Raw genomic sequence first — 22,631 nt, 5'->3', positions numbered from 1 at the left:
CCAATCAAATGCCTCCATTTGACAGTTTGAGCCAGCGATCAAGGCGAGGCACATCGAGGTCTCAAAAGCCATGCGCAAACTTATGCAAATTTAGAAATTGTATTTGTGATTTGAGGAGACTTCCTTGAGAGAAGTTGTTGATGGTTTATCTCGCCCAAAGAAAAACTCTTCTTTTGTTAATTTTTTGGAGCAATTACGCTAATTACTCAAAGGATTAGTTCACCGTTACCAAAGGGAAGTTTTTTCTAAAAAGTATCAGGAGGAAAGCTTTACAAGCGGAAACATTTACGTACATGCTTCTTCCAGAAAGAGTAAGCTTACGTTTTAATTCAAACTATGCCGGGAATTGTTGTGTTTAAGCGGCGATGGATGGTCGCAAGCGATGATTTTGTTATTCCGTTTGGAATTGCTCTCGTCCTCAGAGGATTATGGTAAGTAAATGTTTTTATTTTTCTTAGCTAAATAGCGCGCATTGATTGTCAGACTTACATGCGTGTAACGTAAGACAAGCTGCTTAGCTTTCTAAATAACATCCGACGAATTTCGCGACTATATAACCTTTCCAGACTGTAAGCGTATAATCTTGTTGTAAACGATATAATTAAGTATGTCGCTGCTAAAACTGCCTCTAGAACAGATAACGATATTGAACTCTGGTTTTCATGGCTAATTGTCGAACGCCAAAGGAAACATCCGCTATTTTGTGAGAAACCTGTTCAATGCATCCGTCTGCTTCTATTGTTCTGTTACTATTCAACTTCATGCTTCTGTTACTACAATGAAAGAAAAATATTTGTTCACCCGTTCACCTTGCACGGTCGTTGATCTATGTTGTTATTCGCCTAGATCCATTAAACGATTCAAGTTCTCGAGTTTCGGAATGTTCTTTAGACATTTTAAAGAGAGGTTAATGTAATAAGCTTAAGATTTATGTAGAAGTCGTTCGCATCCTCCAAATTCCTAAGTTGCAAATACAGATCTTGCATATCCTTTAGTACGTAGTTGCAATAAAGTTTCGGTTAAGTTGCAATAAAAGTTTCTGCTACGTTGGGAGCGCGCTGGATATTAAACATTTCAAGGTTTTGTTTTGAATAATTTGTCGAGGACACAAATTCACAGAGAGTTGATGTGCAACCAGCAATGGTACATGTACAAAACTTGAAAGTGTTTCATTAATTTCTTGCAAAAATTGCCACACACTAGGAAGAGAGAGTCTCTTGAAACTTCTTTAATTAGCAGGTAGAGTGAAAATTCATTCACAAAAGTACCAATATTCACAACTCGAGTAACCGGAAAATAAAAAAGCCTTTGAATTCTGCATGTAATTTGTAGTTCAAATTTCCATTTTCAGATAGTTTTTTCAAAGATGCACGCATTTACAGCTGTATGTGATTGTATATATGTACATCTGGTTGCTAGCAGATCAATCGATGTTGCATAATCTTCATAAAAAAACTTCAGGGTATACATTTTATTCCTTTAGTCACAAAACAACTTTGAGCTTATATTTAATTTATCATTTGAAAAACTCTTAAAAACGACATGGCCAATATGCCTTTTTAGGTCTGATATTGTTGCTGATATTAAATAGAACTTGCTGGTATTCTTTTTATAGAAAGAAGTGAAAATATATACCCATCAACAATGTGTTTAACATATTGTTTTACACGTGGGGGCAATTTACAAATTATAAATATATGCTAAAATAATTTATTTTGTAAATTTCTTGGCTAAACTCCAAGGCTGTGGTTTCTTACATGTCATATTTTTAGTCTAAATCAGTTATGTGAATGCTGGTTATGCCTAAAAACATTGATTTTTATTACAGGAAAAGATGGATTTTTACATGATATTGTTAATTTAACACACTGAACCCTGATTTTTGTTTTAAATTTTATAAATGACTGTACGACCATAAGACTTTAATATGTTCTGTGGTATTAAAATACAGTAATTCATACGTTAATAGCAGATTGTGCAGATGAAATATTTCTCTCCATTCATGACCATCTGCACATTGACTTGTGGCTTTGTTATCAAGCACTGGCCTGCGTGAAGATTAAATTTTATTTTATGCTGGATAAATGACCACATGTTTCAGTTGTTTGGAAACATTTGCCAAAACTGTGACATTTTGTTGGTAAGAATATTTATAATTTGGTATATTTATATAGGAAGTCGTTGAAAATTATTAACTATGCACTGTTCATAGGAAGTTTTTCACAGGAAGTGGTTTTGAAGCAATTGCTGGGCCAATTGGGCATTATGTATTAAAACCATTTTACTGTTCAGTTGATAACCTACAAAGTTTATTAAGATATTCTTTACACTTTTTAAAAATTATATTTGACTAAAGTTTGGATCAGAATTTAAGTACAAGTTTGCATGTACATCTAAATTATATAAAAAGTGGGTTGAGTTTGAATAATAATAATAATAAATAAATTTTTATAGCGCCTATCCGGCCTGCTCTGGCGCTTTACAAATGTTTAAAAAAAAAATATATAATATATAATAAATCAATAAAAATTTGTTAAAATTAGCTGAAAAAATCTTAAATTAAAAATTTGCATTAAATAAAAAAATATGTAGAAAGTAGTTGGTGATGAACTATGTCGGAAGGGTCGGGGGGCCAGCGGACTGAGGGGAGGGGGGGAGAGGTGATGATGGGGGTTCGGTGTCGGCTCTTGATGTGTGAGATGTGTGGGAGCTGAAGGTGTGGATCTCGTAGGGGCAGTGTGTCTAGTTGGGTGGGGTCGTTGGGGTGGGGCGCGGCGCGCGGACCGCGTATGGCACAGGGTGCAGTGGTGGTGGGATAGCATGGACAAGATCTCGGTGTGTGGTGTCCAGGGAGATACGAATAAAATTTTTATATAAAAGACTATACATTTGAGTCCTTGCCATTTATACAAAGCAGCTTGCTTTTAAAAGGGTTACAAAATATTTTCTGAGAATTTGATTTTCCTCTCATTTAAAGAGGTGATTTTGCTTTATGAATTAAAAAAAATGTGCATTGTTTAAGTTTTCATAAATTTTAATAGAATTGTGTTGTGAGTACTTAAAATATAATGTTTTTCTATTCACAATTTCTTCATTACTGCTGGAAAGGTCATTTGATGGTGTGAGAATTATTTGAAAATTACAATTTGCTATTTGGAAAATAATAAACCTCTTTCATTTCACTATAATTGTGAGTCTTCTGGCGAGTGTATGATTTCAATTTGAATTTTCTAATTTCCACAAGATTGTGGTTTCTAATTTAATTAACAGAATTCACTTGTTATCTATGCAAATACAAAAAAAAAAATGATGAAAATGTACTCTGTCACTGCCAACCACACAAACCAAGGTCACAGCACTTGGAAAACTTTTTAGCAGGTTAAATTAGAAATCAGTATTTAAATTTTGAGTCCCTCAGCTGAGATTATTGCTAAAATTAGTTTTGCATGTAGTTTCTAAGCTGAAGAAATAAACATTCTTCATGCAAATACACTCTTTAATCACCCGCCTTGCATGTATTCTTGAATAAATTCATAAATCATTTACAACAAAGAAAAGTTTATTGCATGCAATTCACAGATTTGTTTTCTCAAGCATTCCTACTTTCTACAGTATTATACAGTTTTATAAAAAAATGTCCATCTTTTTAAGTGAGTTGTTGCTCAGTTTTGTATATTCACTATGACAGGCAATGTGCATAAACACACAGAAGTTGCAAAATGCCTGACAAGTAAACATGAATAGCAGTATTTAATTATTTGATTGGGTGTCCTACTGAGCCCAGTGCTTTGTTAGCATTTTTTGATTGCAGTATACCATAGGACACCTGAAAGAGCTGTTTTCCATTGCATCTGTTATCTGAGTTCTTTTTGTTTCAGAAACTACAATGTGATTGTTGAAAACAATTCCAAAATCTATTATTTATATTTTGGAAACAAAATGACACAGCTTGTAAAACATGAACTGTTTATTAAATATTTCTAATAAGATATACATGGTTTACATGTATTGAATAACTCTCTATTGTGTTATTTCTAGAACAAAGTAGAAGCTTCTAATGATGTTTACATAACTGATGTACAGCTGTACACAGCTACCTGCACCTTCATGTGCAGTCTGTGTGAGGCTTTTAATTAGATGACCATTCAAAATAGTGAAATCAATCAATTAACAATTATTTTATTGTACATATATAATAGTAATATTATTATATTTGAATGGTAAATTAAACAAAATCCACTATATAAATTATTATTAATGTAAATTTATAAAGTACACATACTGTCGCTTGCATCTAAGCCTGTATACACATGCCACTGAAACATGATCAAATTGGTTATTAAACGTGGCATGTTTGGTTGTCAAACATTTGAAGTTTAGCAGACCATAACGCAAACTTTCACATTCAAAATGCTCTAAATAAGCCCTGAGTATGAGCTCAACTATACGCTAGAAGTGATTCATGTGAACCTGCAAATGCATGTTGACACAGATCAGGATCAATTTTTCGGAAGAAGTCTCTACATGTATATCCAATCTTTCTGCCATTTCGAAACGGAATGTGTTGAACTTTTGGCACGAAAGTTGCTGTTACAGTCTGCCAAACTTCAAATGTTTGATGACCAATCATGCCACGTTTAATACCCAATTAGATCATGTTTCGCAGCACATGTTCACGCTTAGATGCAAGCGATGGTTGTCAAAGTCTGCACTGAGGCTAAAGCGGTCTACAGAGCCATCCTGCTTATCCTGCTTTCTGTAACATGAAGCAACCACATTTGTACAGTATTGTTAGATGAAATGCTAGTCCATCACAGGTTACCCCTCCATCCAGAATTTCCTTTTTCTTTAACTGTTTACTAGTACTTGGTGGAGATACATGTGGGTACATTGATGTACTGCGAACTTCAAAGTAATAAAGGTACCTTACCCAAGAGCAGAGCAAAATAACCCTAGCCAGGGTTCAAACAAACATCTTATCCAGAATCCAACAGTGTTACAGAGTAACAAACACTGTTGAAGTATGGTGCACAGGTATAGGTAGTCTGATTGTTGGTGCATCGGTACTATAAGAGGTCTTGATAATCTGGTCAGGGTTGTTGTGTTGTGTTCTTGGGAGAGAGTACATGATTGAACATAAAATTTGTACTGACAAACCCAATGACAATAATAATGTTTGTTAAGTCTCACTCATCCTCATATAAGGCCCCTACAAGGTCCAGCCAAGCTGCCCTGTCCTGGGCTGCTCTTCTCGCCTTGCCGTCCAATGCCAGCACTTCTCATCTCTTCCCATATCCTTCTCCTTTGTGTTGTTCTTTATGGCCCCCTTTTCCTTTGGCCCTCTGGAGTCCATGTCAAGGCTACATGTATTTCTGCATGTGCTGTAGGATCCACTCATAATGCATGTCCAAGCCATTCCATCATGATCTCGAAAGAATGGTGTCCATTTTTTCTTGCCCTATGCTGGCAAATTTGTAAATTCTGACCTCATTTTATTGTCTTGTCATATCATAATGTTTATAATGGTGTCTGACTAAGTCAGACACAAGGTGATATTGCAGGCATGCTAATTTAACATGCTATTTGGAAGAAACCTACTTTGTTTAACATACATTGCCATTCCTTCCCTTTTCCCTCTTAGTTATTTTTAGGGCTGTCATTAAGGGCCATTACCTGCAACACCTGTTACTGTTGAGTTCATTCAAGTGTTACAAGTGAAAACGTTGATTGGTGTTATGCTACTCTTGCTTACAGATTGAAGTGTTACGGACGATAAATTCAATGTAACAGCTACTTAAAAAATTAATGACAGCCCTGTTTTTATAATCGTTTGACAATGCTTTTTCTTTTTCTTGTAGGATGATTGTTTTGTCACTAGCTGTTGGCATCTATCATGGCTTTTATCACGTGCACCAAGCAGATAAAGAAGACAAGCATATTTGCGAACAGACGTTAGACTATTTTATGGGAGGCTATTTAGCACTTCTTTTTGCATCAAATATAATGGAACTGTCCATAGCTTGGATGAGTGGAAAAGGTTCTATTATGGATACAGAGCCTCGTAATCTCATACCGCAACTGCTTTATGTTCGTCTTGTCCTTTCTATTATTGAGCTGTTATGGCTGTCGATAGGAATCAAATGGATATTTCTTGATGCTACAATATGTGAACTAACACCAGAAATTTATATTGCAAGGGCAATTGTGGTATTCAATTGGCTATTTTTGTTTACAGTCACAGTAATTATTTATTGTACATTTGATTCTGCTGGGAAACATTGGGTTCGTTATCGAGAGGCACAGCTAACAGAAGATAGTGTAGATGCATCAACAAATATTACTCGCAAGTACCAGAAGCGCTGGGAAGGATGCTTCAAGCGCTTTTTTTGCTGTTCAGGAGTTCCTGGGCAAGGAGATGAAAATGTCTTCAACTTTATTGGAAGGTGCAGTGTATTAATCTGTTTTGTAGTGACGTCAGTACTACATGTAACTATTAATTTTAAACTTTGCAGTCAGGCCTGTTCAAGTGTTGCCCCCAATCCAAAGATATAGTTGATGACAAAAGTTGTACACATTTATGCATATTAAATGCAGTTAAATGCAAGTTAATGGAGTTAACAACAATATAGTTGATGACAAAAGTTGTACACATTTTATTTTATGCATTTAAATGAGTTAAATGCAAGTTAATGGAGTTAACAACAATGCAATTTAACGGAGTTAACAACAAACACCCTCTACATTTACTGGAGGTCAGCGGTCTTTTGGATATGCCCATGCACCAGAGCTCCATGTGCTCCTGATTTCAGGCATGCTTTTAGCGTTGGCCAGTGGAGCATTGTTTTGCCCTGGAGTTTAGTGTTTAGTCTGTTCTTCCCCTTTCCTCCCTACCTTTCCACTGTTTAATCAGTGTGACGGGTGCCTGCCCTCCTTCTGTCTGTGCGGGAGCTCATGGCTAGGTTGCTATGATTTGCCAGCCATGGGAGCAGTCTCCATCTACCAGCTGGCTGCCAATAGTGGAAGCTCCTGGATGTCCCAGGCCCCCAACCTCCATTAAGCGATGCAGTTGTTAAATGAACATTTAACTGGAATTTTAATTAATTTTCATAGTTTGTTTCAAACTATTTAATTCTTATTTTCGTTTTTTTGGCATCAGAAAGCTGGCTGAGTATTTTCAAGATCTGGACATTGTTCCTTCAGACTTGGCAGCTGGACTTGTTTTGCTAAGAAAGCAGCAAAAACGGCAAGAACACTGTGCTTTGATGAGGGCAATAGAAGAGCAGCAAGTCTTAGATTCCCAGGTTTGTACATAAACAACTTGCCTATGGGCCATGTTCTAAACGCGGGCCGGGTGAACATTTTCTGTGTCAGTTCGTTATGTGGGCAGTGGCCAGTGGTTGGCGGCGTTCACTTGGGCGGGGCGCCTGTCCCTCCAATCCATCTGTCTCTGGGTTTCTCGTCAAGGTCATTGCTCTCCATTTCTTTTGTGTGCGGTGTCCATCCGCTGTAGAACATGGCTAATTGGTCCAACATGCACATACTGAATACTGCTATAGTAGTAAGTGTGCTGAACATATAAAGTATTTATTGTTTCTTCTCTTTTTTTATTTGCAGAAAGGTATTAAAAAATCATCATTGCGCTTTCAAAGGACAAACAGTTCAAGAACACTGAACCTCAAAGACAAGGTAACAGAACTAGTTCTTGTTTGAATTTACAACTCATAGTGTAGGGTTCATACAGGTCCTAGAAAACCTGGAAAGTCCTGAAATTTTATTGTGGCACTTTCCAGGACTGAATTCGCAGAACTACATTTGTAACATTATAAGAAATGTATGGCAGACAGTGAGGAGAAATAATATTGAGATCTTGGGAGTGAAAGGGTTAAATAAATGTTAATTTTGGAGTCCTGGAAAAATCAATCTTAGTCCTTGAAAAGTCCTGGAAAAGTACTAGAATATTGTTTGTGAGAAAGGGTATGAACCCTGTAAGAAGGACTGAATTCCATCTTCCAAGATCTAACACTGTTACCAAGAGTTAGCAATCGGTCCAAAATAAGGATTAAACTACAATATTGACTTATCTTGATACTTTTAAAAGACAGATTTGCTGTGTCCTCACTGATAGATAATAGCTGAACAAACTGCACGCTCTTCCAAAACCTAACTTCTATGGCATTAATTTGTAGGGACCTAATATTCATCTTAAAGTTTGTCATTTTTTTTTTCCAGAATGAATTGTTTCTGTTCAAAGAAGTGGTATATTACATGAACTATGCATTGTCTGCTTATGGCTGGCCAATCTACATGAAAAGCAATGTCGCTTGTGGATGTTGCAAACTTTTGAAGAATTTTAGGTACATTATGTAACTAGTTATGTCTGGAACTGTTATGTACATGTTGTGGTTCAATTTTATATTTGGTTTCAAATTTTTCAAACCAGTTTGATTTTTATTTTTCATTGTCTTATGTTCATATCATAATCTGAAACAAAGGGAAATGAAAACACGGGAAAAATAAACATAGAAAAAAAACAAAATACATACCGGTATATGCCAATTACTAGACTGAATCTCACCAACCTGTATACAATCTTTCCCAATTACCATACAGTGTACTTATTTTTCCTATTACATTTTGATTGAGCATTATCCTGTTTCACCAGCTAAGAGTCAGTTACCAGCTAATTTCACCATGTGAAAGAACTTACAACAGGCTGATCAGAAATTTCACTTACGTCTAGCAATTTTGAAGGTGCATGTTGACCAGACCAGAAAAGCTGGTTGGGATTATTAAAGTGCCCATGTCACCAATTTTTTTAGTTTTTCAAGTGAAAGTCTGCATTGAAAAGGGTTTTTCTGTGAAATTTTTTTTGTTTTGAACAAAACGCATTTTTTTATTTTTTTATTTTTCAAACGTGAAAATTTTCTGCCATTTTGGCACACCACTTGTATTTAGTATTCCCTCGGTCACAAAGGAATTGTGAGGTAGGTTAAGGAACATGTGACTGCAGATCCAAACAAACTTCAGAGAAATCTTACCAGGACTTCATCGAGTGACTGGCTGAAAAGTTGTTTTGTCGATCGAATATACACAAGAACTAGCCGACTATTTTTTTCAAATCCCATTTTTTTTTGGCAGAAGTTTCTTTTTTAATGTGGACTTTCACTTAAAAAATAAAAAATACAAATTGGTGACATGGGCACTTCAATGAATCTGCTGTAAGAAGAAAGAACAAATTAGAAATACCAAAACCTTTAAAAAAGGTTCTAACATGCTTCACATGCTTAGCTGAACGACCATTCCATTGTCTTTGATAGTGCATGCATGTTCGACAAGGGAAATTTTCGCGTTAGAAAAACTTCAGAATCCTGGCACACAGCAATTACGACCCATGCTGACAATAACGCGAAACAATTACCAAGACAATATTCAATTTTATTTTGAACTTTTCATTAGCATTTTTACTTGGACACAAGCATCTTGTTATTGTTTTTATTAAAGTTTCGTTTTTTCACACTATTTATACTATAATTATATTTCAACGTTAACGCTCCTTAGCGTTAATCCTAAAGAATACAGACTGGAAGTGGAAAGCTTGTTTTATCTTTAAATTTTTAACCAGAGATCGCTTTAAAAAATTTTTTCACACACTGATTTTTATTATTTAGAACACTATTAACAACTCCACTACCTTCCGGCACATAGTTTGTAAATGTCAGAAATAAGCTAAGGGAATTTTTGCTTGGCTGATTATATATCTTTATTGTCAAGGAAATTTTTCTTTTTACCGTCGGTTGCATCTAAGCGCGAACACGTGCCGCCGAAACATGATCTAATTGGGTATCAAACGTGGCATGATTGGTCATCAAATGTTTGAAGTTTAGCAGACTGTAACGACAACTTTCGCGCCGAAACTTCCACACATTCCGGTTTCGAAACAGTCGAAATGGCGGAAAGATTGGATATCAAGACTTCCTTCAACAAATTGATCCTGATCTGTGTCGATATGCATTTGCAGGTTCACTTGAATCACTTCTGGTGCAAAGTTTCTCCTGTTCTCAGTGTTTATGGTAAGCACTTTGAGCGTGAAAGTTGTCATTACGGTCTGCTAAACTTCAATGTTTCATGACGAAACATGCCATGTTTGATACCCATGTAGATCATGTTTCGGCGGCTCGTGTTCACGCTTAGTTGCAAGCGACGGTAATACTGTATGTGTTAATGAATGTCTATCAATGGTCTTCTTGACAAAAAGTTGAAAACTGTACATGTATGCTGTAAGTCAAGGAAATCTATATTCATTCCTGCATTCTTCTTGCAGATGTTGTTATCCATGCCGTCATCCAGATCCTAGGTCGCACAAGTTTGTTGATATTGAAAGTGATAACTGCTGCCGTTGTAATTACTCTGCACTTAAAAGGATAGCGAACATTCACAACAGAGATGTGATATTTGTCAGCTATCACAACAAAGTGAGTTGCTTTTGAAAAACCGTCATTTTCAGTTTACATGTAAATTGCTGTCAAAATCCAAGTAGTCTTGTCATGTTTCCTGAAACCTGGGAGAGTTTTTAAACAGCAAATTTTCTTGTTACTGAATACAATAAGCATGTTTATAAATATAGGCACTTTCCAGTTTGCTTTGACTTGTGAAATAGGGGCTTCCTTCCGCTAACTTTCATGTAGGGATCAAACTTACAATGTTTGATAATCCCCGAACATTCTTAAAATCTCGGAGTGTCAGAGATACATGTATGCGAGCTGTAAAAGAAAGCCATGCAGAGTCTTGCCTTTAGGTTGCTATTTGGTGTTCCCTCTTTACCTTTTATATTAAGTGTAAAGGGAAACTAAAATATTGATCATTGATGGGGACAAAAGGGTCAAGTATAGCACAAGTCAACTCCATGTCAATTCACATGAGTTTGTGTTGGTGGCAGATAGACAAAATAATTGTACACCACTAATAATAGACCTTATGTGAATTTTTTTAGCTCTTTGAAACACCTTTCTTTGTAAGTGTGGATCATCTCAAAAAAGCAGTTGTAGTCACAATTAGAGGAACTTTATCACTTCAGGTAAGCAATTACATGTAAACGTTTTGGTTCAATTTTACCAAGAAGTATATTCATTAACATATTTTGACTTGAATTAAGAGGAAGAAGGTGCGGCTTATACATGGATCTTTACGGTACTACCATACACCAGAACAAGGGAAAATACCGAATTGTACCAAGGGTAAAATTAAACCACAACATAGACGTAAACCTGCATATAATAAAGCACAGCTATGTAAAGTATGTGTAGCTAAGTATCTGAAAAGGGTTGAAAACCCAGGCATTTGGGGAGGGGTGTGGGGGGGGGGGTGTGGGGGGCCAATTATAATCCTGCTGTAATCCTTAGATAAGGTATCTTAATACATTGTATCAGCTAAAGTTGCAGTGTGTAAACGTCAAGGCAGACAAAAGAGATAATACCTATCCTACATTTACAACACTTACTTCTGCATATCATAAGTTAAGTATATTATATGCAAAACAGATTCCTTGAAATCCAATCTGCAAAATGAGTGGTTTTGTTTTGGGAGAACCATAAATGTGTTGACTGCAATGTGTCACGGCTGAGTTAAGTTTATTTTTCTTTATTTTTGCCAAATACACAGTCATGTACTTGCTATGAAACTGAATGTTTGCAAAGAATCACTTCTGTGGATCTAAATGACAAAACCATAGCTTCATTACAACCAAATGTGTCTCTCGCGCCTGGGGGGGGGGGGGGGGTGGGGGGGTCGCCCCGCCCCCCCAAAAAAATTAAAATTAAAAAACCGCCCAAAAAAGAACAAAAAAAAAAGGGGTGGGGGTGGCTTTGTTAGAAAATAAAAAGAAAGCAAAATAAAAAAAAAACGCATATAAATTGATTATCATCATTATCATTGATTATCATCATCATTATCATTATAATGCAAACAAGATTAACTTTGAAAATTGTTCAGCCCAACAGTAAAATGTATTTTTAAAACCCATGTCACAGTCAATTTCAATCTTCTTCACTTCTGTACATCCTTAGCTTCTTTTGTTTTTGCTGTGTTATTGAAATGTTCCTTCACTTTTTTAAGTGGTTGTTTTTATATTTCACCAAATTTGATGGCTATTTCCCATGCCTAAATTTGGCTTAACCCGTTACACAGCCCCTTTAATTTTCCTTTTTTGTTCCAGGACATCCTTACAGATTTCTCAGTTGATGCAGAGAAAATTCCTTTAGAAGATGGTGAGCAAAATTGGTTTGGACACAAGGTATACTAAAACTTTAAACTTGTGGTAAATGATCCCCTGTCTATGCAAATTACATGTAGGGTTTCTTGTCTGTAATCTATGTAATAAATATATTACAGTGCGACATGCCTTATTGTGGCCACCCAACAAACTTTTTTACAAGTGTGCTCTTGTAATACTATTATTTGTTTGACGAACACGCCTCCTTGCAAAGTTCAGTACGATCAAATACATTAGATACTTGTTGCATTGTATTTATCAACAAAGCGCAGTGAAAACGAAAAATGCTAAAAGATGACACTTGTAAAAAAGTTTGTTGGGTGGCCACGGTAAGGCACGTCGCACTGTAAAATAAATGTGGTACTTGGATCTGTTTTCAAGTACATGTGTATTTATGTTTTTTCTTGACTTGCAGTTTGCTCCAAAGGCGTGTCCTTATGTGGGAGATGTAATTTGCAAGACTCCTTTTCATTACATACATGTATATTTTGTCTCTTTTTCAGGGTATGATAAAGGCCGCCTTATACCTTAAGAGAAAACTGGAGGGTGGAATTCTAGCAAAAGCCTTCAATTCTGATCCGGTAAAAAAAATTTAATTGATTCTCACATGTGTATAAGAATTTCTTGAATTGTTGCCTATGATATAATTATCATAGATGCGAACTGTTGTTGAATATTTTTTGCAAATCGTTTGCAGGGTAATATTCTTTTAAAATCAAAAAACATGCAATGTACAACTGAAGAATTTCTGCAAGAAAATTGATTGCCAGGGCTATTATTAAGGGCTGCAACCCATAACAGTCATAACACCTGTTACAGTTGAGTTCACTCAATGGCTTTGGTATTACCTTCCCTTGTGTACAGAACCAAATGCTACGGGTGATGACTTCAATGTAATGACTGTTTAAAAACTTGATGACAGCTCTGTGTTTCACTGGCCAGGGATTTCAACAAAACCAAACCCTTGCCAGCTAGTTCCAGATAACAGGTGTCCCTGCTATTTTAAGTCACTGGCTAAAATTTATGCAGCTCCTTATAAAAGGGGAGACATTTTCAGCTTCTTATAAATGTTATTAATAAATAACATATATATCTGTAACAGTAACTACGTTTCCACTCATTTTATAGGAGAAACACACTGAATCATATCGCCTTATTCTTGTTGGCCATTCTCTTGGAGCTGGGACAGCAGCCATCTTAGCAATGTTACTCCGACCGACTTACCCTGATCTCTTTTGTTATGCCTTCTCGCCACCTGGAGCCACACTGAGGTACTGACACTAGCTAGACTAACAGTTTATGAACAACAATTTCACATGCAGGGGCGTAGCTAGCCTACAATTTTTTCAGCTTACTCATTTTTTTTTAAATGGACAATAGAAAAGAATTCAACCTGGTGCACTTTCAAGATGACATGGAAAGCAATTTTAACATTTCTTAGTAGTAGATAAAATATGATCGGACGTGAATATTTTATTCTACTTGTGAAATGAAAACAATAAATTAAAGCAAAGTATTGTTATGCGAATCAGTAGAGATCTTTATCAAAAGTTAATGAATACTAATTAGCTGGCAGGAGTTTGTATCAAAAGTTAATTCTACTGTTTGATTTGTATTGGGGTTTACAGTTATGTACTGTGATATGAATACTGTGCTAAGATTGGTTTGCATTCTCATGAATAATTAATGAATTTTACAAGTATACATATTGCAACTCCCCTTTCGTGATTAGATCAAGGCTCATCTAGCAAGTGCAAATTGTTTTGCCTTCTGGGTTACCCTGAATTGAAACACACACACTAGAATCACCAAAAAGTCGGAAGGAGAAAGTGTTTCCTAGTACCTTGATCTCAAAACCTTCCCCGGTGGACTTCCTCCCCCAACCCTAAAAACAAAAGTGGTTGGCCAGGCCTACAACTCTTCACCCTGACATGTCCCAGGCTATGGATCATGCAATTCCCCTTCTTGATTTCTTGTTCAGAGTTTTGTCAAGAAAAAATCAGAAAATGTTACTGTTTTGTGTTCATCTCAGCAGTGTTTTCACTCATTACTGTGCAAAACGACCAGTTAAGTTTTGTGGCCTACCTTGTGGTATTAAAGAAATATCCTTTACTAAGTCACAATCACAGTCAGTAAAAATTGGTTTATGGTCATTGAAGGCTCAGGGAATTTACTCGCTCCTGAGTATCGTACTTTATCCATAGAACCCACCAACTGTGGAGACCTCCAGAACCTTATATGCACTCTTTTAAAATTTCTCAACTTTTAAACTTGTGTTTTTATTTTTGTTCTTGTTTCAGCCTTTCAGCTGCAAAGTATGTCCGTGATTTTGTTATTTCGATTGTTATTGGAAAAGACATGATTCCAAGGTATGTCTAACTCTAACCAAACGTGTCATTATTGGTCTTGTGACTACTACATGCGTAACTGATGAATAAAAATGTAGATGACGTGGCGAATATAAAGTGTGCGCGAGTTTGTCTTTTTTCTCCAAATCCTTCGAGCAACAAGTGGAAGCTACATGTAGGAAGTACAAAACGACGTGAAACGTACGTGGCTACATCTCAGGGTTTAGCGTTGCTGTGTGTTTGTTGAGACCAGAGCTCGATCCTCTTAGGCTATGTAAGGAGAATCGAGAGACTGCAAGTTAAGAAAATGCCCCTACATGGCATCAATCACCTAACAAGTCTTTTGTCTCCACAGATTAAGTCTCTACACTCTTGAGGATCTACGAAATAAGATGATGGCCGTGATTTCATATTCCACTACACCAAAAGTAAGTTCACCTTCCACACATTTTACATACCTATATATTGGGCTGTACGCCCCGTGGTATTTGTCGCGCAAATTGCTCTCGCTCTTGTACTCTTTCTCTCTCTTTTTGTTAGACCTTTATAGTTTGTATTTACTAAACAAGGCTCTTGTTTGCTACTCTGAAAAAGTGCCTTATATTGCGTGACTTTTCATTTGATGTCGTTGTGTGACAAGACAGTGCGGTATGGTCAATCTTTCCTCCAAGAATAAACCAAATCACCATTGTTTTTTTCTTTTTCAGCCTCACTGGCTCAAAATACAATATCTTTCACTTTTCACAAATTCTGTGAACCAATTATGAAGCTCACCATGAAGAAAACCAAAGAAAATAATGAGTTTTAATCGATTAATGTTCCACCTTTTTTTGTTGCAGTGGAAAATTCTGCGTGGCTGTGCGTGCCGCTGCGCGTTTGTGTGCTGTTACGGGTGCAAGTGCATCAACTGTGATGCTCAGTTACGAGATACCGAGGCGGACTGGGAGAACTTTCAGTTGCCTAGCAACAAGAATTCCAAGACGCCTACTTTTTACCCTCCTGGGAGAGTCATTCATGTGGTCAAAACGGTCTCTGTGCCAACGTAAGTTCAAACAATAATTTAAGACGCGTGTCTGTCTGCCTGTCTGTCTGTCTGTCTGTCTGTCTGTCTGTCTGTCTGTCTGCCTGCCTGTCTGTCTGTTTGCTGTCTTCGGTCTGTCAGTCATTAGCTTGTTCCAGGCTTTCAGTTAGTTTGGGAGCGGCGAGGCAAAACGGGATAAGCGCGAAAAACGGGGAGTGGAAAAATGGCGAGTGTTTTGGAGCGAGAAAGGGAGGGAGCCCTCGCCTTCTCCCCCACACCCCTCCCCTTTACGTTTTTCGCTCGCCGTTTTTCGTGCTGCTCCTCGACTAACCGAACGCCTGGAACAGGCCAGTCAGTCATAAATTTGTCAGCATAATCACTGGTTTGATACGTTATAGCTTAACAACTGGTCATGTTATCTTTGCAGTCGATGCGGTCGAAAAGGAACCATATACGAGCCAGTTTGGGCAGACTTAGAGGACTTCCAGTCTATTCAGATCTCAGGCCTCATGTGGGAGGACCACATGCCAGATTTCGTACTCAAGGCTCTTAATCTGTGCCTTCCCTCTAAGGAGCAGGAGGAGAGTATCCTTTCTGCCCCAGATCCACCATGCCCTAACACGCTGGAGGTCCCTATGACAGCTTTTGTGGAACCAAATCACGTTCTTTTGCGGAATAATCACTCAGGCTCAATATCACTGGAAGAAGGTAATTAAAAGTGGATCTTTCAGAGTCAAGCTCCTGTTCAAGCTTTTTTTTATATAATGAGCTCCAAACGAAGAGGCCTCGGAATTAAAATCGGAATCTACTGATAAAATCTTGGCTACACAACATTCAAAGGGCATTTCTGATCTCGATTCTTTTTGGTCTGGCGGAAATAATACAATGCAATTTTGACCATTTTCACATCTCCACTTCCATACCTAGTCTTTTAATAAAACTTCAATGCTGTCCAAATGTTCTTAGAACACTCAAAAATACCATTCAGTGAGAAGGCGCACATCTCCCATAGAAAATGATGTCGATATGTTATAGCTACAAGTTCTATAAAAATCGATGTTATTTCGCCGTGTTGGGTTGGGAAAGACATTTTGTCGGTGGAAGGATTTTCATTTAGTGTCCCAGGAATTTTGACCTGAACTTCAGCTTGAAGGTGAATGTAAATCAGTAGGCCACATATCTACTTGACTTTTGTTATTCTAACTAAATGCAATTTTGTCTCTGACTATATCATTCTTTATAACATTAATATTGCAGCACTCTATCGTAGAAGTGACAGCGAGACTCATTTGATGTCGTCTGTTACTTACACTGCTTAGTGAGTTTTCTTTCCATTGCTTCCTTAGCGATTGTGATCCGCGCCACAGAAGAGGAAGAACTGGAAAGAGTGACGTCTGCTGACTCTTTAGCTCTAGGTAAGATCGTTTTATTGTCGTTGTCTAAACTCACACTAACCTTAAGGCTGTCTGTCTAATATCTTAGTAATGTACTGAAATCGTATTCAGTCGTCCAGCATCTAGTTTTTTTCAACTGTGTCTCTGGGGGTTTTCACTGGGGACGAGTTTGTTCGTTTATTTATTTATTTGTTTGTTTGTCGGTCTGTCCGCTTTTTGCTCATAATTTTCTATACTCGCTGATCGGAAACAGTCGGATAAACAAGTACTGTTTTCGGTAAATCTTCGGGAAAGTACCCGGATCTCATCGACCAATTAGAAATGAAACGAGCGTTCCAAAACGTGTAACATCTACAGGACGTCATCAGAATACGGCATGTTACGTAGCACCATCTGTGCCAAAAATGGCGGGCTCAGCCAACTGTCTGAGACGGAGCTCTGCGCCAAATACTGTTTACTGTATATTGTTTTCCTGACTGAAATCTTGAACGTTTTTTTGTTTGTTTCACGACAGCTTTGTTTTCTAACAGAAAAAAATCTCCGCTACTACTCGCTCCTCTGTTGACTTTTTTCTTCAAGCTTGCTAGCTTTTACTTCATGATTTCAAAACTTTTGTAAAATGTGCCTAGTTAATTGTAATGCCTCTCCATTTCATAGTGATAGAGTTTACACTCGTGTTTGCGCCGTCAACAAATTCCAATAATTTTCTCTGTTTCTCTCTGCTTAACGTGTATTAACAGTTTTATTTTCACACTGGTTTCTAAGCTTCTCAAGCAACTTGATCGTATTCTTTTGTTGTGACTCATGGTGCAGTTACATTTGAACTTTACCTGTAATGATGCCACGGTGCCAGTTGCACATGTAGTTTTCACTCGCTGTGTTTGTCACCGCAATGTTTGTTTTGTTTTGTTGTTGTTTTTTATTTGCTGCTTTCATTTTTTTGTTTTTTTAATTCGTTTATCTGTTTATCAGAAATAACTCAATTTACTCTCTTCACATTTAGACATGTATAACCACATTTAAACCCATACAGCATTAAATTAAAATAACATAATAGCAATTACATTGTAATGTAAAAAAACTGAAGCTCGTGCTACGCACTATAAAACTTCTTTTCATGATAACTTACGATTTCTTTTTTCATTTCCATTCTTTCGTCTTTCTTCCATTGCATTCGAGTCTTCTAAAATTTGTTTAACCTCTTAACAAAAAAAGAAAAAAAATATTTAGAGGATAAAGTCACCTTTTTGTCTTTAAACTTAAAATTATTAACACCAATTTATTGATCTTTAAGCGTCTCTTGTCATTTTCAAATAGTCATCCAGGGTGATAGTTACACGAATCATACTAAAACTTAAAATTTGCTTGAGAAATACATTTTAAACATTTAACTAAAGCTTTGAAGCTTCTAACCGAGCTACCTAACCGATACATAATATTTTAAGAAGACAACTCAACGCCTTCCCTTTAAGTCATTAGTTTTGGAATTGTTTGAACTGAACTGCATGACAAATTCAGCCCTGCAACTGAACGGTTCTCAGTTTTATGTTTGTTTTCCTCTATAAACTGTTTCTTTTTTCGTTTCTTCTTTGACTGAACGGCAGAAGTTGGACTTGACGTTCCTGCTGATATACAAAGCCTCGACAGCTTTGAAATCAGCGTAACTACAGTGTAGACAAGGTAATGTACAGTTTCTCATCGAGCATGGCTTGTACAGCGATCTGATAGTTTCCTCCTCACTTATTCATCTCCTGGCTCTTTAGCAAGAGATATTACTCCACCTAGGAGTAGAATTGGATTGTGGCAAATTGTTGGCAAAACCTAAATGCGGGGGTACAATCGGGTCGCCCACTACCTCTCGGAACGAGTTAATTCATTGGTTCTTAAAACAATAGATAACAGGTGACAACAATGTCCCTAGCCCTGAGTAACAATAGAGGTAGTGTTTACAGCGGGCGAATGAAAATAGAGGTTCCAGAGAGGTAGTGTCTTACTGGTACAATCCTGCTATGAACTAGCCCCCATCCAGGGGGAGTAGAAATACTGCTATTCGTTTCTACGGAAACTGGAGTTACGCACCGGTGTGTTGAGCCATGAGCCTCGGAAAGGACTCTGTATATACCAGAAATAAACTAAGGAATAAGAAAACCCACTAATATAAGTTTACTCGTAGATGTATTTCCGTGTCTATCCTTTGACGCAACTTGTCCCATGCTCTGAGCCAAGCAAACCCTGACAGAGACAAGCATTTTAAAGCTAAACAGTAATTTTTACTTATAAACGTGGGTTTTAATCGTTCAACGTGTCGCCACCCTCACCTCATTGATGCACTTCCACTATGTATTCATTCTTAAATTACAAAATTTAAACTTGTAATACATCGGTGTTGAATTATAAGCTTAATTAATTTTGCATGTAGTAACAGGGATTTTTTTTGCTGCCCTTCTTGCATGAAGAAGGTTTCTGTGTTCTGTGAATTTTATGATTAGCCATAAAGCACTACTTTTTTCAGATTTCAGTTATTTCTTATGGCTGCTTTGTGTACTTTATTTTGCTGCTGTTTTCGTGTTTTTTTCCCCTTCTCCTTGATGCTGTACGCATACCGGGAACGTCTGGTGTTTGTTTGTTTTAATTATTTTTTTTAAAAAAAATAATGTGTGCGGTTTATTTTGTTGTTTTCTTTTTGTATTGTTACTGTTGTGTTGGGAGATGAAAGTTATTGTTGCTTAATTAATGTCTGTGATTTGTTGCTAATGCTGATGACGATGATATAATGGCTTTGATGTTGTATTTGAAAGCGCTTGGACTGTTATGGCAGCTTTATTGCTTGTAGCGTTTATTTTTGTTTAGTTAAGAACTGGCGGTTAAACTGCAGGAGAGCCTGTTCACAGGCTAACGTAAGGGACGCTGGGATAACCCCGGTCCGCTATGCAGGGTGGGCTTGATTTGCTTTGCAAAGCATCCCATCTTTACAAGCGCGCTTTGTGCATTTTTTTTGAGCTCCCTTTCCGTAGATTTTGAGTAAATTGAAGACATCCTTTTATTCTGTTAATTTATTTATGAAGTTTTTTAGTTTACATTGTTCACGTTGCTATCACTTTTGCGATCGTACTTTCCTTGTAGAAAACATCTACAATTAGTTATGAACGGGTGGGGTTATCAGGAGTCTTCTTTATAAATATCGCAGAAGGCCTGGGCAAGAAAATATGTTTATAGCACCTATATCTGTATTCCCTTGCTCATCTTTTACTTTCCCTCAGAAACGTACATTTTGTTTTCTTCCGTCCTATTTTCATTCTCCTTTTATAAATTTGCCATATTATTTACTGAAGTTTTCTCATAAGTCATAATTTCGTGGACTACCAAGCATAAAACATTCTAGAGCTCCTTAATATAGTACCTCAAATCTTTCCTCCATGTCTCTGATGTCTGTAAACTCGTTCTTTGTTCTTACAACAGGGGTGAATCACCCATTATGGCGGATATCTGCCCTCGTTTCCGAAGCACGTAAAGCACCTATAGCGCGCCCTGAGAGCGGCCTTGAAGATTCCGATTTAGAAGAAAGCGCGCCGTCCACGCGCGTGTCCGCCAGCTGGGTAGACTACACTCTTCCTTCTGTTAAACAAAGCACCGATAACGTTGTTATAGACATGCACCCACGTCCTCGCGCGAACACAGACCTCTCCGAATCACCAGGCTCAGAGAGATCGTCGAAACTGCAGCAAATTTCTGGCAAGGCCACATCTGCGGGCTCAATATCAGTGAGCCTTGATTCTACCCGAACAAACGTTAATCCTCTTCCGAAACCTCCACGAACATTCGAGACGGAAAAATCCGAAGGTAGGCAGAGTTTCCGATACAAGCCACCGCCGAAGCCGCCACGAACGTTCGAGTACGACTCGCAAATTCAAGCGAACTTTTCTTCGTCTTTGTACTGGAATTTCCCTCGTCCACGAGCGCGGCGATATCAGACTCAATTTTCTGAACCAGGTCTAGATGGAAACGCTGTTTCCACAGACTCGGTAGATGGAAGGGAATCAGAAGAAGTTCTGGCTCCTTACAGTCCACACCGGAAAAAAGAACACCAGTTGAACTTTCACCCCACAAACGACCAAGTAGATGGTCACAACGAAAGCAAAGACAAAATTGCTCTCTTCTCCAAACAAACTTCGCATCTTAATGGCGAGGCTGTCCGAAGACCAAAACCCCGCTCGATTGACTCTTCGGGTCCGGAGTCTCGGTTCTCGGTATCAGACTCGGGTATTAACATTTCGCAAGAAGAAGAGTTCCTTCTGGGATCTGTTAAACCGCGCACTGGGAGACGAAAAAGAAACGCGCTAAAACAAGCCGCGTCAGAGACACTGCATCACGCATGCTCCAGCTTTGAGCGCGCTGATCAGCCGCTGACCGGTCGACGAGCTGATGCGAATTTTCTGGAGACTACATTATAGCGATAGAGTGTGGAAAACACGATATTTTTATTCTCGCGGTTGAACTGGAAATGGCTTGCAATGGCAGCTAATGCGGGGAATCTTTTGAATTTAAGTGAAATAAGGCTGTTTTAAATGTGATTCCCTCCTATTCGTTTCCATTTGCGAGCTACAACCTTTTTGAAAATGAGTTGAAATACTGACAAATAATCTAAATAATGATTATAGTGTTTGATACTGATCAGCATTTGGGATGGGGGAGGGATAGAACAATTGAATTGAGAGAAAATCCAATTAATTTAACAGTTTTTACGAAGGTTGTAGTTACAGTTCAACAGGGAGGTTAAAAATAACGTGTAATTGCTGTTCATAGACAATTTCATCACTGCAGGGCTGTAGGGAATATTTTAAATTGTTTCCAAGGTTGATTCCCGTCGCGTCGAATTGGTAGTTTGGTTTGTAAGATAAAGACTGTAACTGAAATGCCTCGATTTTGTATACGAGGGAATGACTGCTACTACAGTGCGTCGTGGAGGTCACCAGAATTTTTTTAGAATTTGAGATGCATGCGTTTTAACTGTATATACTTTATCGACAGTATATACATGTATGTATGTCATGTATGAATACAGTAAAAACCCGCGTATAAGAACCTGCTTTTTTAGAGTTTGGCAAAACAGGTTCTTATATTTTGGGGTACTTACTGGCATTTTTTAGCTTCCCTGTGCAATTCTTGATCTCTAAAGACATCCTTTTTGATAAAATACAGTTATTGTATTATAAATAAAATAGTTTAACCCCACATATAAGAACCTTTTGGGGTATTGAGGAAGCAAATTTCTGCCAGGAGGTTCTTAATTTCTAGGTTCTTATACGCGGGTTTTTACTGTATTAATACTTAGATAGACTTAGAATTTTTGTGCTTATTAAGTACTTATAACTTATACCCATGCATGGAGAAGTATATTAGAACTATATCGCTGCTTTGCATACTTGTTACATTGGAAAGGCCAAAACGTGAATTGAATGGGCTACGTCACGCACGCAACTTAGTGTCACACATTGCACGAGCGTTATATGGGTGGTCACGCAAATCTCCTTACCAGTAATTGGGAAGAAGTGTTGAGTAAAGATACTGTGGTAAGGAGTTAAGTAACGCAAAGTAAGGAG

General features: G+C 37.6%; 2 protein-coding genes across 3 annotated transcripts in view; one reads left to right on the top strand and one right to left on the bottom strand.

The window, feature by feature from the left end:
- The window catches only part of LOC144643725 (tachykinin-like peptides receptor 99D), a 140,252-nt gene that overhangs the window by 107,109 nt on the left and 10,512 nt on the right, over nt 1-22,631 (bottom strand). The window lies entirely within an intron of this gene.
- LOC144643703 (diacylglycerol lipase-alpha-like) lies at nt 114-22,046 on the top strand. 2 transcript variants are annotated; one of them, XM_078503031.1, is made up of 17 exons: nt 114-431; nt 5,859-6,443; nt 7,157-7,301; nt 7,615-7,686; nt 8,230-8,354; nt 10,322-10,472; nt 10,991-11,074; nt 12,212-12,289; nt 12,772-12,849; nt 13,397-13,539; nt 14,569-14,637; nt 14,972-15,044; nt 15,456-15,658; nt 16,065-16,345; nt 16,984-17,052; nt 18,636-18,711; nt 20,491-20,623. In XM_078503031.1, exons 1-16 carry the CDS (start codon nt 337-339, stop codon nt 18,704-18,706), a joined length of 2,322 nt encoding a protein of 773 aa, XP_078359157.1. In that variant the 5' UTR covers nt 114-336; the 3' UTR covers nt 18,707-18,711; nt 20,491-20,623. The 2 variants fall into 2 exon arrangements, with proteins under 2 accessions (XP_078359157.1, XP_078359155.1); XM_078503029.1 differs by lacking the exon at nt 18,636-18,711 and having other exon boundaries at nt 20,491-22,046.

This window comes from Oculina patagonica, chromosome 2, assembly GCF_052425735.1.
Source record: "Oculina patagonica isolate OP01 chromosome 2, crgOcupat, whole genome shotgun sequence".
In the NCBI taxonomy this organism is placed as follows: domain Eukaryota; kingdom Metazoa; phylum Cnidaria; class Anthozoa; order Scleractinia; family Oculinidae; genus Oculina; species Oculina patagonica.
Note: the sequence above shows the minus strand (reverse complement) of the source record. Positions and strands in the feature narration are given on the sequence as shown.